Source organism: Vanacampus margaritifer, chromosome 10 (genome assembly GCF_051991255.1).
Source record: "Vanacampus margaritifer isolate UIUO_Vmar chromosome 10, RoL_Vmar_1.0, whole genome shotgun sequence".
In the NCBI taxonomy this organism is placed as follows: domain Eukaryota; kingdom Metazoa; phylum Chordata; class Actinopteri; order Syngnathiformes; family Syngnathidae; genus Vanacampus; species Vanacampus margaritifer.
Window position 1 is genome coordinate 22448696 of NC_135441.1, and position 27843 is coordinate 22476538.

A 27843-nucleotide genomic window follows, 5' to 3' on the forward strand; every position below is an offset into this window, starting at 1 on the left:
AGAATGACATAAAGTGGCCAGAAAAAGAGAGATGGCAATAAGCGCTATGTAAATAAAGATGACTTGACTAGCATAAAACTAAGAGGTGGCCAAAAAAAAAAAAAAAAAGAAGAAATACAAAAATCGAGAATACAATGAAGATGTTTGTCAAGTGAAAACTGTCAACTTCAATCACATTGATTGCTTTATTTCAGAGTGTAAAGTCAGATATTTCCAGACATAATTATACCATTAGCATTAGAAAATAACTTGATAAATAAGTATGAACACTTCAACAATGATGTCCAATAATAAATATATTTTATAATTACCATAAAATCCCATGAATACCACACACCTGTGTATAATACGCCCCCCAAAAAAATCACCCTTAAAAAAGAACATACCAATAAAGTGTAAATGCTTTTAAATCTAGGTTTAATAAAATGCTATCTTCGCATATCTATGATTAAGGCCTTTCAAAGTATTTTTAAAATCGTATTTTTATTTTTTACAAATCCTCGGCACTGCCTAGATATTGGTAAACATCGAAACAATGTGATTTTTTATTTTTTTTAATAAGCCCCCTGTATAATGCCCCACCCCCTTTACAAAGAAATGAATGTCATTCAAGGGATTTTAAAGTAATATCAAAAAATAAATTATGTATAAGTTATTCATATAAAAAAAAAACATCAACCATCACTTTATTCTATAAGACGACCGTTGCTGTGCACATCTTGCAATATCCCCCAACAATTGGCATAGAGGATATTTCGTGTTGCTTGTCAGGTGACAGTTCTCAACTCCATTCTGGAACACAAAACATGGATGAGTTCAGTAAATATACAAGACTTGAAGAAAGAGATTTTTTTTTATGAAGTATGAGAATGTATGGATGACCTCCTTATTGTAATCATGCAGGTTACCGGCAAGTCTCTGTAGTTCGTTACCGGTAGTAATGGTCGAGGCTTTCTCAGCTTTGCAAAATTTATTTTTCTGTAAAGAAAATGTTAATAATGTCAAATACACGCTCATGTGACAAGTTGCTATCATTTGAAAATGTCTCAAACCTACCGGACATTTTGCCTTATTTGGCTTTAGTGCCATTAGATCAGGTGATATAGTATTCAAGGCTTTCTCAGCTTCGCAAAAGAAACGTTTCTATAAAGAAAAGGCCACTGTTAATAATGTTAAGTGTGTCACGTTAAAGCACATTCACCAGAGCAAGCCTACGTTGATGTCATTTGCAAATGTTTCAAACCTACCAGACATTTTGTGGTATTTGGCTTTTGCACCATTAGACCCTGCAACTGTAAAAAAACAACAAAAATATAATAAATATAATAAAATAATTAATTTTATTCATGTACTTACTGGGAGAAGACACGCATTCTCTGCTTCTTCCTGGATAAGCTTCAGTTGAGTGCGTTCAAAAAACGCAAGGGATGCTGAAAAGAAGGCCATGAGTAACAATATTACATCAGTTCTAAATGTCTTCATGATTTAGAAGATGAGCACCGGCCGCCGCTGTCAGATGTAGAAAAAAGCTGAATTGGGCCCGCTTTCAAATGTCCGCTGCTTATATCGACAACAAATGCGGTTGTTGCACAGACGTAAGAGGAAAGTGCCACCATATAAGGATGCACCCCAAAGTGATCATCAAAAAGTTCCATCGATGACCAATATGACACCAGTGACCAATATTTATGAGTTGTTTTATGCTGAAAGACCCATTTCTTGACTCAAAAGTTGGGTCAAATCGACCCAAGGAGAGGTTTGGTCCATTTTTTTTTTAACCATAGTTGGGCTATTTTTGATCCAACCTGTTTTTAGAGTGTGGGAATTTAAAAGTGATCTTAATGAATCTACAATTTTCCCTCGCTACTCATCAGTTTGGTTCTTATGGCTTCACACTATCGCGGATTTTCATTTGTGTCCATAAATTCATCTATTACAGTTTTACAATACCTCACTATTTTTCTTCTTTGTAAGTCGCCAGTCAAAAAATAAAAATTTTTTTGAGGCTGATCACGATTTTTGGCAGAAAAAAAATACAGATTACCGATCAATCTGCCAATTATTTACAAAATATATAACTAATGCATAAAATTGTATTCCCGCAGCATTTGTGTGGCATTTTGTACACACAACAGATATAACAATTGAACTTGAATCTCCTGTTGCTTTTTCGGTTGAGAGATATTCTCCATCTGCACTGTGTAACACAGCACAGCACACAATTCATCTTGTATTGCCCCAATATTTAACATTGCCTCCACATGATGTGATATGCTTTGGATCATGAGCCATTCTCACTTTTCCTCTTCCTATCATTCTGATACAAGTTGGCTTTAGAGTAAGTCAAAAGTAATAAAAACTGACATTGTACAAATATTTCTTGACATCATTGCAACATGCCATCTGTTAGTCTTGTTGAAAGATTTATTTCAAGCAACATCCGGTTTAGCACTATGCTTAGACCCCCCCAGTCACACCAGATAAGAAAACTCTGCGGCAGCGTTTATCGATTGCTCATCAAAAAAAAAATCTTCCGTGGGTAGGCCACAAGGAGGTTTTGAGTAATTCAACTTTCCCCCGTGTGTGAAGTAAAAGAAAATGACACATTTTAGTATTTGTTACAAATCAGTCTTTAAACACATTCATAAAGTCATAGAACTTTAATATACACTAAAAAATCTTTTTCAACCAGTTCTGCTTCATCTTTCAGTTAAACATTAACAACAAGAATATTGTGAGTCCCCCAAAAATTTTCAGTAGAATTCTACTGCGCGCCTCCCAAAATGTTTACGTGCCGCTCCTGATGTTGAAAATGTATTAACTGCATCCCAAGACATTGTGGGCTATTGACCCCTCACAGTTTTGGTTGAAGGTGGAGGTTGGGCTCCATCAGGGATCACTTTGCAATGTACGTGTGAAGGACCCTGGTTAATCACATGGACTTATACTTACTGCCCAGCGCCCACAGATGGCCACACCAGGAGCAACCACAATGCTTATTGAATTAGCATGATAGCATGACTTTAGGGGAAAAAGAAAAAGAAAACCAGCTGTAGCAAAGTGCTGTACATATCAGCTGTTAAATTCTTTACATTCTATTTAATCATTTGTATTTTGTTTCAGTCTCTGAATACCCCCCCACCCCCACCCCGTTTTGTGGAGTTTCTTACTAATCTTGTTTGCATCTGTTTTTCTGTATTTCCGCCTGTTATTTCAAATATTTTTTTTCTTTTTTCTGGAGTATTTTGTTGTTTTGTTTTTCAAAGTTTTTTCCGAGCCTTTTTTTTTACCTCCTCCCTGTTGGAATATTTTTATTTGGCTGTTTTTCCAGGAAATTTAAAATATATATATGGAATTTTCTTTCTTTTTTCTGTTTTTCAGAATAATTTTGGTCTGTTTATCCAAATAATTTTTAATTTAGATGTTTTTATGATTTTTTTTGTTTTGTTTTTTGGAATATCAATTTCCAGTTTTCTAGAATGTTTTCTTTGTTTTCAGAATATTTTTTCCTTGTTTCTAGTCTATTTTTCTTATAATTAAAAAATAATAATTTCTGAGTATTTTCCGCATTTATCAAATCCCCCCCCCCCCCCCCAAAAACACACACACACTGAATTACGAGCCACTTTTGAACTCCATCGAAAATAGACCAAAACAATACACGTCTTCCGTCGATCATGATGATGATGATTATTGTTGTTATAATTATGTTTATTTTTAATATTATTTCAATAAGTGTTATAGAAAGTGGATAGATGTCTTAAACTACGTATTTTCCACATGCACAATTTTTTATTAATTTTCTTTTTCTGCTTCTTACATTATTATTTATTTGTTTGTTTTATTTCGTTAACTTCATTTACGAATGACAAAAGTTTGCCCAAGAGCCATCAGACAGAAACGAGTACCGCACAGTGCAGCCATGCAAATCAGTTGAAACGTACTGTTGTGTGCGGCTCCAGCTTGCATCGGGCGCCCACCTAGTTGTGGGCCAGTGAGAGCGGGAGGGCATCCGGGGCCGTCAGCCAATGGGAGCCCTCACAGGATTTCGGCTCCATGCGCCATTTTAGCGCGTCCACGGCCATCCGGTAAAATGGTCTCCGCGCTTTGTCTCCACTGACTGGAGTTGTTACCTTTATTCGGGGACTTTTGTCGCCTTCCTACCGCCAAACATCGCCACCTTAGGTCCATTGGAGTCGTCCGCGCCGAGAACAAAGCCCGACTTCGTGTATCGAGAAATGACGACCACGACCAGCAGGTAGGAGAGGCTCGGTTTTAGGGTGTTTACACAAGTCTGTTGTGCATTGTTTATATAGTACTGGAGACTATCTTTTGCTAGCGGTACGCCGAACCATTAGTGCTTATTGGTAATTAGCATGCTAAGCTAACTAGCCGATACCGACCGGCAATGTTCAAATTATTAAAAATGCATGTGCCTCTATTCTCGTGCGTATTTCATAATGGTCGCTGGGTTTAGTGGCATCATTCTAAACCGACTTTGTAAAACGGACGTGGGTTGTTTCGTATCCAAAAATGGCTCCATTTACTAGCTGCTAGGTAGCTAGCAGTGCCAGTCACCAGTGCCATGATACCGTCTGAGGGATGCAAGGCCCCGAGCATTGCATTTTTCGGTGCATGCCCATGCACTGGGGCTGGCATGCACCATGGGGAGGGTGGGGGGTGGGGAGTTGCTAGGGCAACATGGGGATGGAGGGTAAAAAAGAAGTAGCTCTGCTCGCACGGCGGCGGCTGCGCTTCTGAAAATGCGAGCTCGTCTGAACTTACCGTCGTTGGTGTGTTTTGAAAACATGCTAAATAAGAAGGAAGGAGCACATGCAAAGGGCCTTCTCTCTTGGGATGAACAAGCTAGTCGAATTCAAATCGACATCGCAATGTAGTCATTTTGGTTGTAATTTGGAGGAAAACGCTTCATTTTGATTATTCGGTACTTTTGAAAAAAAGATGCAAATTTTCATACGTTTGTGCTTAGTGCAGTCCACGTTTACAACTTTACATATTATTTCATGACACAAGAAAAGTAAATAATACACACAATACAGTAATATAAACCTAATTAATATACTTAGACATTGCGTTGTAACGGGATATGGCAGGATGGAGAAGGATTTAATTCACACTGAATAACACTGTCCCATATGCAGACACTAGACAGTCATCATAACACCCAAATTGAATTAGCAAATAAATGTATACATTTTGGTAGCATCATAATGTACTCAAAGCATTAGTTGAGTTGAGTACAATACCGTGCATTCAAGCTCCACGCTGTCGGCAGAAGAAAATACTGTTAGTTGTTTCAGTTTGAGTCCACGAGGTACCTGCAAAGATTTGCCAAAATACTCAACTTTATCATGCTTCCGCTAGAACTACTTTAGAAACTAAAACCAGAAATTCAATTGTTTCCTTTAAAACACCATGTTAACATGTTTAATAAACTTTTTTGTTTATAACGCAATGACCGATTTGTTTACGCGTCGAGCCTAGTGTCCAGTTTTATTGGAACCGAAGTATATAATAAATAAATAAATAGACAGATATAACTTTTGACATTAAATACAAATATAATCTGTTTATTCAGGTAAAATGAGTCTGCCTATTCCTGAATCCAGTCAAGACCAAATGGCAGAAAATACAGAGGAGGTTGGTCTTTCATTTCGCTCATTTGATTTTCTATTGGAGTTGATGTGCGTGTGTGCTTATTGACTACAATAATGCCCTATTGTCCACTGTCCAATTTAATGAAAGTTTTTATGCTTGCAGCCTTGTAGCTCTGCAGAAACAACGCTGTCCTCTTCCCGTAGAAAGAAGTGAGCAACTCTTGAAAAAAAAACAACAACCTTCCAATTGTCAAGGTTTTCTCAGACACACTTGCACACCTTATATTTTTTGCTCCCACATTGTAGGAAGACCACTACTGTAGCGAAGGCTGCTGGACAGAATGAGTCTGTCAATTCAGATGACAGTGACAACGAGGGGGCCACTTCTGACAGTAATGCGGGCAGCACATCCAAAGGTATGTTTTTTTGTTTTTGCAATTATGTTTTTGGTACTGCATCAAAACCAATCTTGTTCTGTTTGTGTTCCAAGGTACCTTAGTGTTGCGGCCTGCAGGGAGTGAAAATAAAGGCACTGTGAAGTTCAGAGTGGATTACAAACAGAAAAGTTCAGGTAATTTGGTATTGAAGCGTGTTTTTGTGTGTAATGATGCTCACAATAGAGCACAGTTTTAAGCATGAAGTGGAACTTGTTAAGTTTTTTTTCATTTTGCTTTGGGCAGTCTTTACGTTGGTGGGTGGGGCTGTCTTTGGACCTACAAAGAAATACATTTATGCTACATGAGCCTAAAGAAGTCTTTTTTTTTATATCGCACGGATGGGAGAAAATTTACAGTTTTAAAAATGCAATTGATGAAATGTCCATTTTGGTCATATTTTAAAGTTCTAATAGGTTTTTTTTTTCTGTCCACATTTGAATGAAGGTGAAAAATGGTACATCTGTATTTTGTTATACCATTGCATCACTTATTATGCATTACGTGTTTGTACTTACATTTGCCTATGTTGTATTTTTTTTTTTTTTACATTATACTACTAATGGTCCTTAACTTTTACCCTTTTACTTTTACCCTTGCATGGTTGTTGAAAATGTTCAGTTAGTTTTGTGATGGAAAAAAGTTTGACTTGTGCACAGATTTGAATAATAGTTGTTAGGAAAAAATATTTCCGACTTGAAAAATATATTTAAAAAAAAACAGTTGTTGACAGTAGTTTCAAACAAAAAGCAAGTCACAGTGTTTTGCCCGCAGATCACACCCTGCAAAGAAAGATGAACTGCACAGCCTGTGGAAAGCAAGTTAACCAGTTTCAGCAAAAATCTGTGTTCGAGCACCCTGCTCTTAAAGTGCTTATTTGCAAGGTACATACAAGTTTTTTACATAGTTGTCAAAAAATGTATTTTTTTACCACCATTTCATTAAGGCTCTGGTTTGATAGTCTTGTCTATGATCTCGCCTTTCCTCTAGTCATGTTACAATTATTACACGAGTGATGACATTAGTAAAGACTCAGATGGAATGGATGAGCAGTGCAGGTAAGACATATCAAACATAGGCAAACCATTTAGCGTTGTCATAATTCCAGTAATATAACTTTTTGCCTCCACCATTAACCAATCCTTCACTTTCCAGGTGGTGTGCCGAAGGGGGCAAACTCATCTGCTGTGACTACTGCAACAACGCCTTCTGCAAGAAGTGCATCCTTCGCAACCTGGGCAGAAGAGAGTTATCAGTCATCACTGATGAGAACTCCAAATGGCACTGCTATGTGTGCAGGGCCGAACCCCTCCAGGACCTGGTCTCCAAGTGTAACAGCGTCCTGGCAAAGATTGACAGTGAGAAACCCAAGCAGCGTAAATCTAGCAAAGGCGAGGAACGCAAGAGCAAGAAATATAATAGCAGTGAAGTCAAAGAGCACAAAGCAGTTGTGAACGGGAAGGAACACGCCGACGGCTCAGGGACCATAACATTCTCGTACAAAAAACCGCCGATACCCAAAGAACTCCTAAAGAAAGCAAAAAAGCTGGTTGAAACCACAACTGGTTTGAACAATACATTCATCCAGTTTGTGCAGCAGGCTGGCGCAGAGCAGGACGACAAGTCTGTCAGGTACAGGCATTTGAAAGCGTTCAAGGCGGTGCTGACTGATTTAAAAAAAGCCCACACTGCTTTGGAGGAGGCCCTGGAACCGGAGTTCAGATGTATGGAACTACAAAATGGCGACAAGGGGCAACAACAAGTCACAAAAAGCACAAATGCGGTGCACCCTGCTGTGGTTGATGATGAGGTGGAGGAGGCGGACGCAGCTGATGACTCTGACACGGTGCAAGATCTGCATGAAAAGCACGATGAGAAGCCAGTAGTGGCTCACATTAAGCCTCAGGAGGAGGAGCAAGCCGAGACTGTGTGTAACAAACAGGAAAGCGCGCCGGACGAGCAATCGGAAAAGGAACCTCCTGAGGAACCAGTTGGTAAAGACGGCAAAACAGAAGATTTAACCAAAAATGTAGATAAAACGCAAGTGTGTGATGGTGAGCTGCTTTCACCTGGTGAACTTTCACTTGATCATGACATTATGTCTGTTCCTCCTTCAGTTCCGGAGGAGCTTTTTCAGATGGTGGAAAGTCTCGCAGATCCCCACATGCTGTCTCAGACTGACCCCACTTCGGCCGGAGACACGGGTGCAAAAGAAAATAGGCGCAAACATAAAGTGAAGAACCTCATTGTTAAACTGACTCCAGTGCCGATTGTGAGGACAAGTAGGTCAAAGTCTCTCAGATCCAAAAACAAAGCACAAGATGAGGAAAATGGTGGTTCTGATACAGGCGATGAACCAGCCAGCCCGCCACCTAATCGGCACCCAAGTCGAGTGAAAACCACTCCCCTGAGGAAGCAAGCCGATAAGACTGTCGAGGACTCCTCCGAATCAGAGCAGGAGTCAGAGGAGGAGAAGAGTGACAAGTCAGAGTCCTCCAAGAAATCCAGTAGAACTAAGAAGATAAAAGATGAGAAAAAAGCTAAGAAGCAGAGTAATGCTTCCCTGTCAGAGAAAGATGCAGGAGACTCCGATTCTGATGAGGTTCCCGGCGTATTGCTCGAAAAGGTGGAATTGTGCAACAACAGTGACGAGGAGAAAGAAACCCAGAGTTCCAAAAAACGTTTATTTAAAGAGAAACCCCCACAAGACACAGACAAAACACCCAAACGCAAGAGGAAGTCAGAAGGCTCAGAGTCCGACACGCAAGGCAAAAACAAAAAGGTATCAAAGAAGAAAAAACAAAATGTCTCCAACTCTAGCGACTCCGATGAAGACAAAACGAGAACGGCGAGGAGGCGCTCGAGCCGCGTGACAAAACAAAATAAATCCGAGGAGGAGGACAAAACCGAAAAGAAGGCTGCGGCTTTGAAAAGATCGTATGAGAAGAAACGCAAAGGAAAGAACTCAACAGCTGTCGCCAAATTGGCGTCGTCCTCCAGTGACGATGAGGAAGAGCAACAGGCTGACGGTGACTCTGGAGATGATAGTGACCAGCAGGTGTTCACCCCCACAATGGAAGACGGTGTGCTGGGAGGTAATTGTGCTTCACAGCATTTTAAATAGTCAGAAAGTAATTAATTGCTCATGACTTGATGATTCCTGTGCACATTGTTATCAAGGTGATGAAACACCAGTCAAAGAAGAAACTCTCCAAATAGATGACGACGACGATGATGATCCCGAGAACAGGTACCGGCATCATACACTTTACGCTACATGACACACTCACCGTATAAGACAACAGCCTGTCAAAGGGCCATGAAAAAGCCTGGTGACCTGCCTGGCCCATAAATCACTTGGGGGAAACCGTTAGGGGTGTGCCAAAAAAAAAAAAAAAGAGATTCTCATTTAGTACGGTTCAGAATTAATTTTAAATGTCCCCAAATCGATTTTATTTAAAATTATTTTATACCGTCTTGCCCTCGTTTGTGTGTGCCTTTATTGGGTGCGCTGTTCTTGTTGTACATGATTTGGCCACTTGGGGGCAATGTTGTTCCGCGCGTTCTGAGACACAGTTAAGTTGTAGCCACATTAGAGAGTAGAAGGAAAAAGTCACCATCAAGTTATGCCAATAAAAGTTGTGTTTTTGCAGCGTAGGAAGAGCATATGCCGGTGAGTAATGTGAACTTGCTTTTTTTTTGTATACATTCCTTCTTGAAGCGTTTTGTATGAATAGCCATTCTTTTGAGTGATAAAAGTTCCACGAGCAGCGCTCTAATTAGCATTAGTGAGTCAGACTGAAGTAGATCATGACAATTTGCCCTTCTATAAATTGAAGCAGAAATTATTGTCAATCAAATCATTTTGAATCAAAAATAAATAAATATTGAATATATATTGAAATGACATTTTCTTGAAATCTACTTGGGTGGTGGCCAGTTTACTTGGGTGGCCCGCCTAAGTATTAACATGGTTTGGGAAACACTAAATGTGTTGGTATTTGTGCCAAGTAACCATTTCCGAACGTGACTCTTCTCGTCTTGTTTTGCTTCTCAATTACAGTTCCAATAGTCAAAATGTGTAGTGTCTTTTCAGTATATATGATTTGTGTGTGAGAAATAGTAATCATTCCTCTTTTCCCCGTTTTTAAGAATCGCAAAGAAAATGCTTCTCGCTCACATTAAGTCCAACTTTTCCTCTGGGGCTGAGAGCTCCTCAGAAGATGACGATGAAGATGAGGAAGTGAAGAAGAAGAAGCTCTCCCGAAAAGTGAAAAAAGAAGATGATGACAATGAGGAACAAGAAGGTAGGTTGGATATACTGAATAGAACACAATTCTGTTTTTTTTTGGTCTGTTACGGATTGTGTTCTTCTTGTTCAGCAAGCGACATTACAGAAGACTCCGGCTCTGATATAGGGGTGAAGAAGAGTGGCAGACGGCACAAGTTACTTCGTCACAAGCTCTCACTCAGTGAGGCAGACTCTGATGATGATGGTAAAGAAGACAATGCAGAAAAGACCAAAAAAGTGGCCAAGAAGAAGAGAGAAAAGAAGAAAGGTTCATCCTTGAGTTACTCGTCAATCGTGGGCTCAATTTTTTGCTTTCCGTGAGTAACTTCTGTCTTCTGTCTGGCAGTGGACAGTGATGATTCGGCCGATTCTGACTTCAAGAAGTCGGGATCCAGTGAAGACTCTGTGATGAGCGAAGCGCTCAGCGAGTCGGGAAACGAAGAGAAGCGTCGGAAGACGAGGTGAGAAATCCAAGCACTCACTCGCAACATTCTATTTTGTCGCGACGGAAACTAATTCTATTGTGGCTCTGTAGATCCTCAAAGAGGAAGGATGCTGAGAAGCAGAAAGGTAGCAAACAGAAGAAGAAGAGACGCAGGATCAAAGTACAGGATTCCTCCAGCAACGAGAAGGTGTTTAAAATGGCAAAATATATATTTTATATACACACACACACACACAATATGTAGTTCTGCTGAGTCCAAAGTGCAAGAACTTTTGCGACAGACTTGCTTAACCTTCGCAACTACAGTCATGCATGACACACAAAATGCATTTTGAATTTATCCGCGGAGCATGTCATAAGGATTACGGAGGGCACACATTAATCAAGGGGCTCGCAGGCAACTGATCAAAGGTAGCCGTCCCGTCCCCCCCCTTGGGGTAGAAGATCTGAGAGCTTAGCTTTAATGTTTATTTCCACAGAGCGGAGAGGAAGACGGCGACGACCAAGATGAAGACCGCAAAGGGCGCAAAAAGATCCGCAAAATCCTCAAGGATGACAAACTGCGGACAGAGACGCGGGATGCTCTGAAAGAGGAGGAAGATAGGAGGAAACGTATAGCCGAAAGAGAGCAGCTGAAGAAGAAACTCAGAGAGGTAAAAAGGAAGTATTTATATTGCCAATTTCATTTGATAGCTTGAGTTTTTGCACGTATTATGGCTTGCTTAATAATAATACGATCTAGATAATAATTAAAACCGTATTCATGATTTTTGTTGCTAGAAGAGGTTTAATAGTAGTGTGGATACACTTGTAATACTTTTTTTTTTCAAGCATTGTTTTTTTGTTAAATAACAATGACATTTTTGTGTTCAGACAATTGTGTTGGAAGAGTCTTCCCAGGTGACATGCCCCATCACCACCAAGCTGGTTCTGGATGAAAATGAGGAGACCAAGGAGCCGCAGGTGCAGGTGCACAGGAACCTCGTCACCAAACTCAAGCCTCACCAGGTTGATGGTAAGGACAAGATGAAGGATGCAGGGATGGGCACTTGCTGTTTTTCTTTTTATTAAACCGTGTCAAAAAAAATTGCTAATCACAATGAATTTTTGCTAATATTAATGTTTTCTTAATAATGTGAAATTTAACCCAGGTTGACAGGATTTCATATGCCGGTCCATTCTGCCATGTTTTTTTTTGACAAATAATGTTTAATTGTTTTAATTTAGTCTCTTTTGAAATACACCAGCACTAGAAAAGAGGGACGTGAAAGTAATGTAAATAAATGAATAAATACACAACAATCACAGAATGTCAGATATTGCCAAAAATAAGATTACATTTGAGAAGCCCTTTCATCTTTGTCATGTTTTTAGGGGTGCAGTTCATGTGGGATTGTTGCTGTGAGTCTGTGAAGAAGATTGAGAAGTCACCCGGCTCTGGTTGCATCCTTGCCCACTGTATGGGCCTGGGGAAAACACTTCAGGTAGGTAGAAGAGAGAAGCTGTGATCAAGTGGTGGGCAATGTATGACCCAGAGTGTCCCAGGTTACACTGTTCCTGTGAGGCATCAATTGCGTTGATGGATTAAATGCAGGATTCATAGTAAATATGACCTTAATTGTTTTTTGGGGTCTTACCTTTTAACTGATTGTTGATTACTGTGCTACACAATTGTTCTCATGTAGTTCTCCTTCCCCCCTGTAGGTGGTGGCATTCCTTCATACTTTGCTTCTTTGCGAGAAGCTCAACTTCTCAACAGCACTGGTGGTTTGTCCCCTCAACACAGTCCTCAATTGGGTCAACGAGTTTGAGAAATGGCAACAGGGAATGAAAGATGATGAGTCTTTAGAGGTAACAATTTGCTTTGACAGCTGCTCTTCACCAAACATTAACCTTTGAAGGATTAAGCGGTGATTTGTGGCGTATTTAACAGGTGACCGAGCTGGCCACAGTGAAGAGGCCACAGGAGCGAGCGGTTGCCCTCCAGCAATGGCATGATTTGGGGGGTATCATAATCATCGGCTACGAAATGTACCGAAACCTGACACAAGGAAGGAACATCAAGAGTAAGAAGCTGAAAGAGACATTCCAGAAGACACTGGTAGACCCAGGTATGGCCATGCAGTTTTAGTGCATGAATGTGTTTTGATACAAATCCAATGAGGATTAAAATCAAACAAAAACTAGAATTCAAAATAGTTAAATGGCGTGCCGATCCCATTTTCCTCTGTTGTAAACGTACTTTCCCTTCAGGTCCCGACTTGGTGATATGCGACGAAGGTCACATCTTGAAGAATGAGGCATCAGCTGTGTCCAAAGCCATGAACTCTATCAGAACCAGGAGGAGGGTTGTCCTAACTGGGACACCTCTTCAAAATAACCTAATTGAATGTAAGCTTGCCGACAGCTGTTGAATTTCTATCCGAAAACGACAATCTTCTGACACCCGTGTCCCCCCTGTCAGACCACTGCATGGTGAACTTCATTAAGGAGAACCTGCTCGGGTCAGTTAAAGAGTTCCGCAATCGCTTCATCAACCCCATCCAGAACGGGCAGTGCGCCGACTCCACTATGCAAGATGTCCGCATCATGAAGAAGAGGGCTCACATCTTGTATGAGATGTTGGCTGGATGTGTTCAGGTAACACGCGCACGTCCCTCTGATTGCCGTCTGTCCTCACATGGTTGGTGGTACAACTAACTTACAAGCATGCTTTGTGTTTTCCCAGAGGAAAGATTACACAGCACTCACCAAGTTCCTGCCTCCCAAGCACGAGTATGTGTTGTCCATCAGAGTTACGCCACTGCAGTGTAAACTCTACAGATACTACCTGGAGAACTGTACCGGTGAGATGCAAGCTACATGGAAACGTTTGATTTTCTCGCCGATTTGTCCCCTGACTTTCACAACGCTCTGAATTTGTTAGGGGTTATTTTCAGCCTGACCTCTAGGGCCTACTAAGATGACCTTTTAGCTCACTCCTACAAAAGACTAAAGAAAATAAAGGCTTGTAGTAGTAATATATGTGAATCCCTTTTCAAGTTTTGTTTTGCTACCTTCACTCTGTGACATTTATTGGACTTTATTTATTTTTGTTCTGACTCTGCTCTCACTTTTCTGTGCCTCTTTGATAAGTCGTTTAGTGGACTTTCCTCTGTGTGTGTGCGTGCAAGTAAGTGTGGCAGCTGGCAGAGTGCCGCAGGCAGGGTTTAAGCGCGGTTTCCCACGTCTCCCTAATGAAGAGCTCTGGGAGAGGGAGGGGGGTCGTAGGGGCGGGGAATGTGGGGGCATACAGCAAAGGGAAAGACGTTAAGGTGGTTGCGGGGGAATATCAACGTGTTTGCACCAAAAATGAAAACAAAAAGTTGGAGGGTTGGTGGTTATGAAGGAGTAATAGGGTCAAAGGGCGTTGTGGTTCATTAGCAGAAGTGTTGTCCACAGGGTACAGTGCTGATGTTGTGACTGAATGCTGACCTCCACAGTATGGCTTTTGCCCCCCCACCCCCCAGACCACCAGGCAGTAAAGGTCAATCCATTACCTGGTATCTGTATTTGCCCATCCCTAGACAGTACACCTTGTTTTGACTATATGGGTGCAAGTTACAGGCAGAAATTAGACCCCTCTACATGTTCTATGCTGACCATTTTCTGTAGGAAGAGACAAACCTTCACCGCCTGCATCTCACCCTCTCCCTCATGTTGCAGGTGCGGGGAATGCTTTGGAGGGGGGCCGAGGCCGCGCAGGGACCAGACTCTTCCAGGATTTCCAGATGCTCAGCAGAATCTGGACCCATCCCTGGTGCCTTCAGCTGGATTACATCAGTAAAGAAAACAGGGTAGGTATGGGAAGACGAGACGAAACCTGGCTTGATGCGATGAGCTGGGAGTGATGATCATCCACATTTTGGGAAAACAAATGCGCATGTGCGTCGGTTCTGCTCCAAAACAACAACTGTCTGTATTTGGTACACCACCATAGATTTTTCTCTTTCAGGGTTTTTTTGACGAAGACAGTATGGAGGAATTCATCGCCTCAGAGACCGACGAGTCGTCCCTTAGTCTGAGCTCGGAGGATGAAAAGCAAAAAAAGTAAAGATTCCAGTTCCTTGTGTTGGATATTTATAAAACCAGAGACACATTTGTACTCCCCCTGTTCTTCCATCTGTTACTTTCTCTGACCCTGTGTCCTCCACTGTCCCTCCTTAATAGGAAAAAGAAGAAAGGCAAGGGAAGAAAGAAGGGATCTGATGACTCTGATAGCGATGATGTGGAAGTCATCAAGGAGTGGAACACAAGTTCTCGGGGCAGGAATGGAGAGGGGCGAAACAGGGCTGAGCCTGTAGAGGAGCCTGTTGAGGAGCGTAAGTTTGAAGCCAGGAGAAAAGCTTTGCATGTTGTAGGTGAACGTAATTGAGCTTGACAACCAATGCGGACAAAACCTGACTATGAACAATGAGGGGTCATACACAGCCAGATGGTGGCTTAACAGCTTGTAGGCCTGTTGACACCGTATAAGATGAGGGCATCCATTTTGTGCAGCGTTCATCATATTGTGTCCAAATTGCAGGTCTATAAAAAGCTTGCATTTGGTAATTCATGTAACAATATTAACACTTTGACTGCCAAAAACGTTAAATACCGTTTAGTAAAATCCTAGGGAGGAGTGCCAAAGACGTTAAAAGACGTTTGTTTCAAAACAGAGGTGAAACTAACCATTTTCTATTGTTGATTACTGAAAAACGGAATAAGGTAGAAACAAACTTTTTTTTGCTGATGAAAGATGAGAGTCCAATCTTTCATTTGGTTGTATGCGTGTTTCCATAGTCCAAACACATAATTTTCTGTGGACCTTGAAAGATCAGTCAAAAATGCTTAAATCAGCTGGCACCCACGGCATCCCTTTTCTGAAAACATCTGGCAGTCAAAGAGTTAATGAGATTGTTGTGTTAATAATGATGTTGTGAGGGTCGTGTGCAGACAGACCTAGGACTAATTTGTCTTTCTTTGTTGCAAAGAAGCTGAAGCGTCTAGTCCGAGACCAGGGAGCCCCACCGCTGACTGGCACAAGGGTTTTGTCACCGAGGCCGATGCTGAAATAATCGAACACTCCGGAAAAATTACGGTCCTCTTTGAGATCCTGCGCATGGCAGAGGAAGTGGAAGATAAAGTGTAAGCATATCTGCACACATCTGTGGAATGAGCCATTTGTGTGAAGCTGGTTTGTAATGTAAGGGGATAGCGTTTTGAAAAGTAAAGTGACACCCAGGAATCTTTGTGCCCATCCGCAGGTTGGTGTTTAGTCAGTCTCTTATCTCTTTGGACCTGATTGAGGATTTCCTGGAGCTGTCTTGCAGAGCTGCAGATGAAGACAAGATCTCGCCATACAAAGGTAGGCTTTATACTTCGGTCCCACATGTTCTTTTATTCAAGAAGATCTTGTTTGGCTCTCTTGCGAGGCTGTTAATTACTTCACTGAATGATCCTATCCTGTGTTTGCCAGTGATCAGCTTCCCACTGAATGTTTTGCTTTGTAATGCTGCTCTTTAGTCACGATGCGCTAAAGTACCCTTTTAATAATAGAAACCAGCTATTGATTTATATGGAACTTGATGAGCTTTGGTGTGTGTGTCCCAGCCCACATATACCAGTCCAGTCAAATTTTAGCCTTAAGCATGCACACATATATACATACATACATATATACAAAGTGCCACTGTTGTAAGGTCATGTTTCTAATTAAACTTCAGCAGCTGTTTTTACTTTCATTTTGAAAATGATTAGACCTTGACTTTTTATTCCACAAAAAAATGTTTGCTCAAGGGTTTGTAATTTGTAATGAAAAGATCACAGTGCTCTAATTGGAAACATGCTGTACCGCCGCTGATGAAGGCTAGCGAGGGGGTGGCCATCTTGAAGGTTACATACGGCGGGGCCTCCATCCGCCATAACCGTCTATCTGCTCATAACCAAACCAGGTCCTCTTTGACAAGAACCGGCCTAGTTGATGCTGACATTTGTTGCTGAAGGCTCCGCAGCAGTTTGATGATGACATTGAATAGCAGGTTTCTTCACTCTTATGTGGCTGTTAAGGTGAAGGCAAGTGGTACAGGAACATTGACTACTATCGTCTGGATGGCTCCACCAACGCCACCACCAGGAAGAAGTGGGCTGAGGAGTTTAATGACCCTACCAACACGAGGTGATTTATTGATTCAAATGTATGACTTCAACAAAAGATTTAGACATCATTTATATACGTCTTCTCCGCTTTCCAAAACATTCCAGGGGTCGTTTGTTCCTCATTTCCACACGAGCTGGCTCCCTCGGCATCAACCTGGTGGCGTCCAACAGAGTCATTATCTTTGACGCCTCCTGGAATCCTTCTTACGATATCCAGAGTATATTCAGGGTGTATCGCTTCGGCCAGCTGAAGACCGTCTTTGTCTACAGGTTCCTGGCACAGGTGATCTTGGAAGGATGTTTTTCTTTTTCTTTTTTTGTGATTGTCTTTTTAAAAGCCAACAAATACTTTTAAACTCTGCCAGGCAAAGATGCTAACCAAGTTATATTTATTGGACGTTCTTTCGTTTCATATTCTCCTCTCAGGGCACAATGGAAGACAAAATTTATGACCGGCAGGTTACCAAACAGTCTTTGTCATACCGAGTGGTGGACCAGCAGCAGATTGAAAGGCACTTTACTATGAACGAGCTGGCGGAGCTTTATACTTTTGAGCCTGATATGCTGGACGATCCCTCAGAGAAGAAGAGCAAGAAAGCCACACCGATGCTCCCCAAGGTAAACCTTCATTTATTTTTTTATTTATTTTATTTTTTTTAACTAGTCCTATACTTCACACTCATGTGACAACCTAGATTTCATTTATTAGTCCAAGTCAGATGTGTTATTAGGCATTTATGGAGTTTTTTTTTTAATTAGGTAAGTACCCAAAAAAGTCTTAATAAAGTAATACTATATCAGTGTTTTTGGTCCTCTTGTGTAGACCAACTATTTATTCATGGTTCATCTTCTAATTCTTAGATTTTTATTCTAGAATATCAGTTCAGTAAATGATAGGTGCGAATGTGAGCGATTCCTTTTATTTTAATGTACATTACTCCAATGTCGCAAATGATAGTAGGTGAACAGTGTGAATGCTATTATTCAATTTGTCACGTTTCATAGGTTGAGCAAAGTCTATACTGCCATATGACAAAAGGTAATAAGTTCACCATAATACGTCGACAACTCAAGAATATTTCATATTAACTGACATTGTCATCACTAAGCGTTGGTTGACTGATAGTGTTGTTTAGGATGCTGGAGTTCAGTCCATATTTATTTGTGGTTCCACTGCCCTCGCAAGAATTCTGCAACTGCTGTTTGTTGTGATTTTTGTGACCTTTTTTGGCATTCTTTAGTGAATTGTTTTCCCCCACCTACTTTTTTTACGTTGTTATTTAGGCCCCCTGGGTTTTTAATGAGAACACACTGCACTCACATGAGCCATCCAACTCAGCGCAGCTGCACGCATCTGTTTACTGCTATTTACTAAATAGTCTCCTCCTTGTGATGCTGCTATAAACCTGCACTTTTTCCTCATTCCTTTCCATCATTTAGTTAGTTGTTGATCTATTAATTTCTCCTCTTGCCTTCACTCGTTTTCTTTTTTTGGGTGGTAGGGGCGGTTTACTCCCCGGAGTTGATTCACTTTAGTTGTTGTGTTAAGTGGCTCTTAGTTTGCGTTTGACTAAAGTTTTTTTTAGCAGATATCTGTAAACAGGGCGCAGAAAATAAACATGGCTTATGCAAACTTTTACACCAAGCCATCTGTCGTCCATTTTACAGTACGCGGTCTAAATCACTTTTCACTGTTCCCTCCATGGGTTAATGAACCGGTAGGAGCCCCGATTCAACTCGCCGTGGAACTAAAACTTACTGTTGCCCGAATGCGTTTTGTGAGATATCAGCATTTATTTTACACACAGCATTAAGGCAGAGGTTGAAGTAATTGACAAGCTGCCTGTTGGGGGAACTATCTGATGCTGATGATGATGATGGCAACAGAGCTGAGAGTATGATGGAAGGAATTCTGTCTGGATTCATGTGAAGATGAGTCAGAAAGACTCTTTTTGCCTTGAGCCAACTGCCTTCTGCGCAGACAAGGGGGAGTAAGTTAAGTCACGGTATAAGGATCTTCACTTCACAAACTTAGCAATGGTAAGCAAAACTTGAAAATACTCCTGAGCATTGCCCCTTTCAGCAACTTGTTCATCTGATTTTGGCTCTTCAGTTGTTACTTAATTTCCCAGAGCCTCGTCTATTATGCCCCCCATCTTTCATTAAGCCACGCCATCTTGTCCCCATGATCTTTGCAGCCATCTGTTCTGCTGACTCACCTCTCCACCGCTGCATGTTCAAAGCGAGCCCAGTAAAGTTGTTTTTCTTATCCTCCCCTTGGACTCCCCCTGCCTGATGAAGGGTCATTATTTAAACCCCTCTCTTAAAGATGTCTCTCTGCTCTTCAGAGAAACTAATTGAAGACAAAAGAGGCAGGCGAGCTTCCCCTTAATGACAAAGAAGGTTGTGCGTCCCAGACATGAGGTTTTGACTTCCCACCCAACCCTTCCAGACACATCCTATTTCCTGTTCATCACAAAGCAAGCATCCACTTGCAGAACGCTCCGCCGGCCCAGCATGTTGTACAGCTCCACTGGTTTGCAATGTGTCAACTGTTAGTCGAAACTGCAGAATGTGTGCATACATTACAGTTTGTGCGCAGCAGGTGACAGTAGCAGTGATTATTAGGCCAAGCCGCATTCCTGGAGGCTTCGGTGTAGGTTGAGTCTAACTGCGAATAAACTGGAGCGATAAGACACACATTTTTTTTCCTCTCGGATATATTTTTCCACCCGTGTCGTCTTTTATGTCTGAGAATATTGCTCGTCATCTAATTAGTGACGCGCATGAATGGATGAACGAGATTCCTACTGTCCCTACCCACCATATAGCGAAACCACAATGGGGGATTTCGACCCCTGGTCTCCCGCCATTCATTTCAATGGGGGAAAGTGACCCTTCTAATTAGAGAGAGACCAATTATCGGCGCAGATATTCAGCATATTGACAAATATTGGTATCTGCCTTTTTGAAGGATGTCACGGCCGATAACGGATCATTTTAAAGCTGTGCTAACTTCTGGGATATTTATTTAAATTTTCGATTAACTTTATAAAAGATGCCTGTGACCCTGGGAACTCTCTGCACTTTCTGTTTTTGTTTTAAGTTAAATCTAAGATCAATACAAAAGAGAGCTAGTTACCTGCTTAACTCGTTCAAACCCAAAACCATATAAATATGTTTTAATACTTTGTTCTTCACTTATTTTATTTTTTTATGCTAGAGCATACAGAAGGTTTGATACAGATTCTGACATAAAGAGGTTGCTTAAAGCAATGGTAATTATTACAAAAAATGACCAGCATTTGGCAGCAGAGTATAAGAGATCAGCTAGGGCCATGTTGCAACAAGTTCTTTTCCCCCAGTGTTTTCAACAGGTTTGTAAATAATGATACTATATTCTAATGCTAATTGCTGAAAAGCGATAACGGTTACAAATATACTTTGGTAGGTCCATGTTTTTATAGCAATAGAACAGAATATTTTGTTGACTTTGCAAAATCAGTCAAAATCCAGTTGAACAGCCGGGAGCAAAAGGGGTTCAGTGAAAATGGCTGGGAGTGAATGAGTTAATGCTAATGACCTTGGGAGGTCGCTGAACTTTTCGTTAAAATCATAAAACAGAGGTCTGTTGACTAAGATTTAAAGTTGTTCAATAAACATATGCTTTTAAAAAAAATTCAACAAAGTTAAGAGTTGGAGTTTGTTTGTTTTATTATTTGAAATTTTGACTCCAATATTTTCCCTTGTAATGAAAATGAGTATCTGCTCCAAATTTGGGTTATCGGCCTCCTTGACTACTGATTATTGGCATCTGATCTGAAAAGAAAAAAATCGTCTATCTCTTCCTCTTAACTGTTGCTGTTGATTGAAGGTAAAAGTGAGACCCAATCTCTGCTTTTAATAGTAATGGAACTCGTGATGCAGCGTCTCTGTCCTGGCTGCTCGGTACAGCATGGCTGAAGCCACAATAGGGCAACACTAATTGTACAAGATGGCGTCAGGAATTGATTGTGTTGAAAAACCTTGCTAAGCAATGTATTGTAAGTCTTCAAGCCCACCAATGAGATGGATTGGTAGATGCATTTTATGACGAGCAGTTCTCTCGAAGCCTGGTTGAGTCGAATCGCACTGTGGCGACTCCAGGTAGCCAAATGTGTAACTCTACTTATTCCAGATTGTCTCCACAGGGAAGAACTAGCGCCGCCAAAAGTCTGCAGATATCATGCCGAAGTGTTTCCATCATCAATCTTTGTTAAGAGTTGTTTCACGTTAGGTTGTGATAGCTCAATTGCTTCCAATGTGAAAACGTGTAATACAACACCAGATAACCAAAGGTATCCAAAAATGCAGACAGTGGTACGCGCAGCTGTCTTAAACATTGGTGCACCATAGCCATAACAAGAAAATGTCACGGTATTTTCCTCCAAGGTCAAAATGGTGAGCAGAAAACTCCATGGAGAGATGACAGAGCCAAGCTTCCATAAAAGTGCATCAAGTTTTCTATTGAGCTCAAGCTTTATGGATTGGCCACTGATCTAGCGTTTTAAAAGGTGGGCGACGTTTGCACTTAGACTTTGATATTTTTTGGCATCGCCTGAATGTTGTCCACAGCATGTAGATAGATTATAATTAAAGGGTTTGTAAAACATGGGATTTTGTCTTGTTAATTGACTGATTGCCAGAAAAACAACTTTGGCATGTGTTCCTGCTGTGGATGGTGTAAAGTCCTGAGGGCGGTCTTGGCCTCCTCCTGTCAGGCACAGCTCCAAGTTTTAAGTGCGTTTCTGCACAGAAACTTGTTTAGCACTGTCTGGTAGCGTTGTGTGTGTGTGTGTGTGTTTAACTCGTATGCAGCTGTGGGTGAGGGAGTTTTGACTGGCCGTGTTTAGCTATTACAAATATCTCTGCCTCTTGCATTCCTGCTTTTGGGATCTCGTCTCGGACCCCCTGTTGCTAACACACCTGTGCATTTAAAGCCGCAACATCAAACTCTGTTATAAACTACAGTGGAAAAGGTCAAGCAATTCATCCGGGGATCTTAATCGACATTTGATTTATTGCAATTTTCCAATAGAAAATCGTGGAAATTTAACTGATGTGTTTTCACGGCAGCACAGAGCACAGCGATGTACATTCTTTTGTTATTGATGCAGACTTTTTTATGCTTTGGCTATATTATACCGAGCAGCCACGGCAGAGACATGTATATTGACAGTATACAGGGATGTGATTTTTCCGCTAATTCGCGGAATTCCGCTTTTTTTTATCTCCCCCCAAAAAAAAAAAAAAAATTATTATTTATTTTTTTTTTTTTGGTAGTTCATTGTGTATGCACATGACTCCGACAGATAACATCTTCTGCTATAACAAAGACATTTGTGGTATGCTCTAATATGAGTTACTTTTCATTTGGTCATGATACAATTATTTGTTCATGAAATTTGAACTCTTCAACATTATTTATGTGTTAACTTAGTAATCACATTAGTTAGATATGATGATATTCTCAGTGATAGTTTTTAAAAGCAAAGACAGTCCAATGTTTTTGAATGTGACTGATTTTGAGTTGACTAAAATTGCCATTTTATATGGGATCGTTCAATATACATTGAAAATTTATGCTGTTGTTTTGTCTATTTCTTTGTCATGTGAGTGCAGTGAAAGTACTTAAAAACACGGAAAACCCATGAGCTCCGGGGGGCTTTGCCCCCCGTGTCCCACCACCAGGGCACTGCCCTGGACCTAGCTGGGTGCCAGCGGCCCCCAGACCCCCGGCTAAATTTTCAGATAATTTCACTTTGGTCAAATCACATCCCTGAGTATAGCTTTTTTTCTTAAAATTGCATGAAATTAATTCAATTTTCTATTCTCATTTATATTTTCTGATAGTAAAAACGGCCACAAAAGAGCGGCTGAAACTGATGCAGAAACTTCGGCTCTGCAAGAAGGCCAAAAAATAAATCAAATCTGTAGTAACTATTGTAAACATGTCTTGTAGTCCAGCATTCTGCCACTCCAAAATTACAGAATTTAAGAGCAACATCTTTTAATAATTCAGATTTTTAATAATTTCATGATTTAAATCATTTTCAAATTGTCGATTTAAAAAAAAAAAAAAAGAGAAAAAAAAGGACCAATTCATCAAATTAATTGGATTTATTGCCCACCCCTAACTGAGACCTTGAAATAACGCACGGTGTGGTATCAGTATTCGCCCATCCCTAATATTTTACTCCATGTTGTCATGGCAGTAAAAGTACATCACTGTGGCTGCTGTCTTCAAGTAATCACACTGAAAACAGTTTACTTTTTAAAAATAACGTACTTGTTCTGAGCTTCAGAAGGTATCTGATAACACAGCCAGAAATCTTGCCTTCATAAAGTTATTCATGCCGACAGGTGTTTAATTGCATCAAACCTTTTAAAGTTTAAGTGTGTTGGTGAAGTACGCATGGACGCCTGCGCCAGCTGGTAAAGTCCAAATGAGGCTCGCTTATGTCGACTCCCAAGTTTTCATTTCTGGAGATGTGAGGGCTTGCTTCGTTAGAGAACTGCTTTACATCATTTAAATGCTGGCATGGAAGACCTTTTCGTAACGTGCGTAGATACAAAACTTGAATTTCATTGTTGATATCCAAATTCAAGTCTTGTTCAGGACTTCATTTAAAATATGAAGTCTTCTCCAGACTGTCACCTCAATCCATAAACATACATTTTCAGATGCCAGAACTCCTTCCCAGATTTCTCCCCGTAAAAGTACCCACTCATATCCCCCATATGCTCAGTGAGTGGGTTCACTTACATCATTTTGGGTCCGAGCATCTGCCCACCCGGGCGGCTCTCACTTTTTTTCCAGCTCTCGTGCAGTAAAGCGATAGGCTTTAGCATGCTGGTCCATCAGAATGCCAATAGGTCGGCTCGGGTTACTGATAATCATTAGTACCGGGTCACATTTGCGTACAGCTCCCCGAAAGAGATGGACCGGACCACCCTAGAGCCGATGATGAAGGGGAAATCTATCCCAGCGTGCACCGGGTTCCAGGGTGAGCATCTGCATTGTCATTTGACCTCCAACACGAGTGACCGTTTACCTTGAAAATGTTGAAAATGCTGCTCGTTCCAGCGAGCTATAATGGCCCGACCCCGGCAAGGCCTTCGTCTTCCCAGGTTGGTGGCCTGAGCACTTTTACCACGTGAATTCTGTGTGTATACAAGCTTGTCTGCTTGTCTTACATCTCTTAATTTGAGAGATCCAGTTTCCCCGTGTCTGGCCCGCTGTTTATTTTCTCTCTTATTCTGTACAGATTTGCAATCACTGTCTCCTTTCATCCTACTGTGTGTCTGTTTTGTATTGCCGCTTGTGTTGCACCCGTGACATCTATGATTAATTTACCTTGCAGACTTCACACTCATTGTCTGAGTTCAGAGGTAGCTGGACAATGGAGGGGGGGGAGGGGCGGGGGTGCTCATGGCAGGAACCCCTGTGTGAACTGCCATGCAAGGAGGTTAATGATGCTGCAGTCGTATGACGTCGTCACGTTCCGAAATTCCACTTTAATGTGAAACAAAGCTACTGCAACAAGAGTAATTTGAACCCTGTTTGTGTGAGTCTGGCAATGCTTGCTTAATTTCAGCCAGGTATTGTATTAAATAATAGTGTCGTCATAGAAACTGAAGTTCTTCAACCTCTGCCAACAAGGGACTTTATGTTTACTTCCGCAAGACATGAGGCAGGAGGCTATGTTTTGGCCTGGGTTTGTATCTATGGAAAATAATAATTATGAGAAGAAGAAGAAAAAAAGACTTGCTGTACCAAGTGTGTGGCACGAATCAAGAAATGTAAACTATTTCCATGGAAATGCAAATAGTGTTCAGCTGTTACCTCCACCTCCAGGACTGGAGTAGAATAGCATCATCGACAACTTTAGACTGACCAGACTGTAATTACTCTGCTTGATATGATTTTTTTGTGTGGCCGATGGTAAAAAAAAAATACTGATTAATCAGCCCATTAATTATTATTTTTTTTAAAATACATATTTATGTAGAGCATAAATGTTCACTATTCAAGGGCCGCCCTAGTCCCTATATCCTGCAAATAGCGGGCGTAAAATAGTAATATATTGTTAAACAGGGATGTGATTTTTCCGCTAATTCGCGGAATTTCCGCTTTTTTTATCCCCCCCCCCCCCCCAAAAAAAAACCTTTTTTTTTTTTTTTTTTTTTTTTTTTAAGGAGTTCATTGTACATGACTCCGACAGATAACATCTTCTGCTATAACAAAGACATTTGTGGTATGCTCTAATATGAGTTACTTTTCATTTGGTCATGATATAATTATTTGTTCATGCTTCCCCCCCCCCCCCCCCCCCCCCCCCACTGGGCACTGCCCTGGACCTAGCTGGGTGCCAGCGGCCCCCAGACGCCCGGCTAAATTTTCAGATAATTTCACTTTGGTCAAATCACATCCCTGCACATCCCTGTGTTAAAGGAGAAGTCAACCGTAAACATTTCTTGACAATATTATGCTATATGTGACCTCGCTAGTCTAAACATGACATTCTTGATTAATATTACATTTGTGGAATATGGGTTATGTGAGTGTCTGGGGCCTTCAGCACACGTCGCGATGACTTCCAAATCTGACCTTTTGACGCTTTTTGTCTCCACTGTAGGACCTCTTCCTGGCGGAGTTGCTTCAGACCCACAAGGACCAGATCATGTGCTATCATGAGCACGACTCTCTGTTGGACCACAAGGAGGAGGAGGCCCTGAGCGAGGAGGATCGCAAAGCGGCCTGGGCTGAATATGAAGCGGAGAAGAAGGTACGTGACGCGCACTGCATCACGTGTTTGAGAACATGTCTCAAGTATTTGTCAAGGATCTATGTATTCCCAATTAGTTGCGGTTAATACAAGCCACTTGGGTGCCGTAAAAGGCAGCCAAACATCTTCTGCATTTCTCCCATCACGCAGAAAGTCATTATTGAGGCACGCAAGAGTAGCATTTGGTTGAATTTAGCGCCATGTTGTGGGACACCTTAGCTGAATGCCTTTTCCAAGATGACAATTTAACTACCAAGTGCCAACGCCCACGTCCGTCCACAAGAGGCTCGTCTCATGTTCACGTTATGCTTCTGTGGCCGGTCCTTGCACTTCCTCGCCTATTCCCTCCCGTCCCGTCTTTTTGTAGGTCGAATCAAAGGGCAATTAGTGTGTTTATTTGGAAGACGTGTGAGTGTGTGTGAAGGGTTGATCGTGCAAGCGAGCGGGAGTAGGTCTCCCCTCTCCTCATGTAATCCTAGATTCTAATTCACTCTAATGATTATTTTTCCAACACACTCTCCCTCCTCTGCCCCCCCCGTGTGTGCCGTAAGCGGCTTTTCCCTGAGCTTGTCTGCTTGTCAGGAGAACACAGGGTTTTCCATTCACAGGGGGAGGAACAATGGCACCGAGGTCCAGTGGCACTCTTTTTTTAATCGCTCCTGTATCTTTCAGTATGTGTCGTGCAAAGATTTATTTTCAAGTCACTGTAAAGTGTGAATAAAAATGTCTTGTAAATTTGACACAGCCCTGCCAAATTTTAATGATGAAAAACATCGCCAAGTAACAAAAAAGTTAAAATCGTGAGACTGCAATCTGATGCCCAAAGCTGGTTCGAAGCTTTTGGAGGTTCGTGTCATGTAAAATGTAGGGATGGACCAATATCCGGTTATTGGTATCGCATTTTACGATCAGCTACTAAAAATGATTAGAATAGAAAATTGACATTCATTTCATGTCATTTTAAGGGAAAATGCTTTAAATAAATAAAATTAAATTAATCAAATTATGTTATTAGTTGTTGTTGGGTTTTTTTTGGGGGGGTGGGGGGGTAATTTTCTGTATCACGAATACAGACGCTCCCCACCTTACGAACGAGTTACGTTCCGGACGATCGTTCGTAAGGTGAATTTGTTCGTAAGTTGCTTCAGTGCTATATTTTGTATTATAATTTATGTTTAAAGCCTATATAAGTATATTGAAGGTTTATATAAGTATGTTTAAGGCTTGTACAAGTAACCTGCATTGGTTTGTACTGAAAAAAACTTTTAATAAAATGGAGAGAATACGTACAGTACTGTACTGTACTACGTATGTTAGAGAGAGAGAGCGAGAGACACACACAGTATGTACATGTACGTAATAAGATAAATAAAATGAAGTTTAACTTACTTTTGGAAGATGTACTCGATGCTTAAGGAGATGATGGAGGAGGAGGAAGAGGAGGATTTTATATCATGAGAGATTCTTCGTCGTCGCTGGAATCGGCTTCAAAAGTTATTTCCTCCTTCATGGGGACCGGCGTTTCTTCCTCCTCCTCCTCCTCGACACGTTGCTCAGCCTCCAATGAGCTCTCACAGCGCCAAGCGTCGGTATTAGCGGCGGAAAGAAGCACTACGCGCAATACAAAATCTAACTTACAGCATCTCTTTCCGAACATTTTTCGACATACTGTACGCGCAGACATGTTCGTATGTACCGTTGTTCGTAACTCGAATGTTCGTAAGTAGGGGAGCGTCTGTACTAGTGGCATCGGTACTTAATATCGGTCTGAAAAAATTGGCATCGAACATCCCCAGTAAAATGTGGCCATGTGAAGATTTGGTTTCTAGTCTGGTCGCAAGCACAGACGTTTGTGTGTGTGTGTGTGTTAGTTGGTGTGGGGGGGGGGGGGTAGTAGTGTTTTTAGGCTTGCACACCTGTCTCCGACCAGGTCAATAAGAACCCTCTCTCCGCTAACACGCACACACACACACCCCGGATGGCCAGATTACAGGGTACAAGAAAACCATCTGCAGCAGAGTTTCAATTACACACAGACGTTGGTATC

General features: G+C 41.3%; 1 protein-coding gene and 1 long non-coding RNA gene across 3 annotated transcripts in view; one reads left to right on the forward strand and one right to left on the reverse strand.

Annotated features, from left to right (window-relative positions):
• Nucleotides 1-619: 619 nt before the first annotated feature.
• On the reverse strand, nucleotides 620-4063 carry LOC144059037 (uncharacterized). The gene is made up of 5 exons (XR_013295547.1): nucleotides 3945-4063; nucleotides 1248-1430; nucleotides 1057-1143; nucleotides 883-978; nucleotides 620-792 (listed from the first exon to the last, which is right to left on the reverse strand). It is a non-coding gene; the product is annotated as an uncharacterized LOC144059037 (long non-coding RNA).
• A 48-nt stretch (nucleotides 4064-4111) lies between these two features.
• atrx (ATRX chromatin remodeler) overlaps nucleotides 4112-27843 on the forward strand; it is a 28518-nt gene continuing 4786 nt past the window's right edge. Inside the window, exons 1-30 of one of the 2 annotated variants that reach the window (XM_077577834.1) lie at nucleotides 4112-4258; nucleotides 5600-5661; nucleotides 5782-5828; nucleotides 5925-6034; nucleotides 6109-6189; nucleotides 6827-6936; nucleotides 7043-7110; nucleotides 7208-9147; nucleotides 9233-9302; nucleotides 10205-10359; nucleotides 10435-10611; nucleotides 10690-10804; nucleotides 10879-10975; nucleotides 11268-11441; nucleotides 11662-11803; nucleotides 12163-12272; nucleotides 12493-12639; nucleotides 12722-12899; nucleotides 13042-13179; nucleotides 13253-13428; nucleotides 13517-13634; nucleotides 14494-14624; nucleotides 14783-14877; nucleotides 14998-15149; nucleotides 15804-15957; nucleotides 16077-16177; nucleotides 16879-16987; nucleotides 17074-17251; nucleotides 17395-17586; nucleotides 25647-25796. In XM_077577834.1, coding sequence (XP_077433960.1) covers nucleotides 5605-5661; nucleotides 5782-5828; nucleotides 5925-6034; nucleotides 6109-6189; nucleotides 6827-6936; nucleotides 7043-7110; nucleotides 7208-9147; nucleotides 9233-9302; nucleotides 10205-10359; nucleotides 10435-10611; nucleotides 10690-10804; nucleotides 10879-10975; nucleotides 11268-11441; nucleotides 11662-11803; nucleotides 12163-12272; nucleotides 12493-12639; nucleotides 12722-12899; nucleotides 13042-13179; nucleotides 13253-13428; nucleotides 13517-13634; nucleotides 14494-14624; nucleotides 14783-14877; nucleotides 14998-15149; nucleotides 15804-15957; nucleotides 16077-16177; nucleotides 16879-16987; nucleotides 17074-17251; nucleotides 17395-17586; nucleotides 25647-25796 — 5472 coding nt within the window. In that variant the 5' untranslated portion in view covers nucleotides 4112-4258; nucleotides 5600-5604. The remainder of the gene's footprint in view (nucleotides 4259-5599; nucleotides 5662-5781; nucleotides 5829-5924; nucleotides 6035-6108; nucleotides 6190-6826; nucleotides 6937-7042; nucleotides 7111-7207; nucleotides 9148-9232; nucleotides 9303-10204; nucleotides 10360-10434; nucleotides 10612-10689; nucleotides 10805-10878; nucleotides 10976-11267; nucleotides 11442-11661; nucleotides 11804-12162; nucleotides 12273-12492; nucleotides 12640-12721; nucleotides 12900-13041; nucleotides 13180-13252; nucleotides 13429-13516; nucleotides 13635-14493; nucleotides 14625-14782; nucleotides 14878-14997; nucleotides 15150-15803; nucleotides 15958-16076; nucleotides 16178-16878; nucleotides 16988-17073; nucleotides 17252-17394; nucleotides 17587-25646; nucleotides 25797-27843) is intronic. The other variant, XM_077577835.1, reaches the window with a different exon arrangement.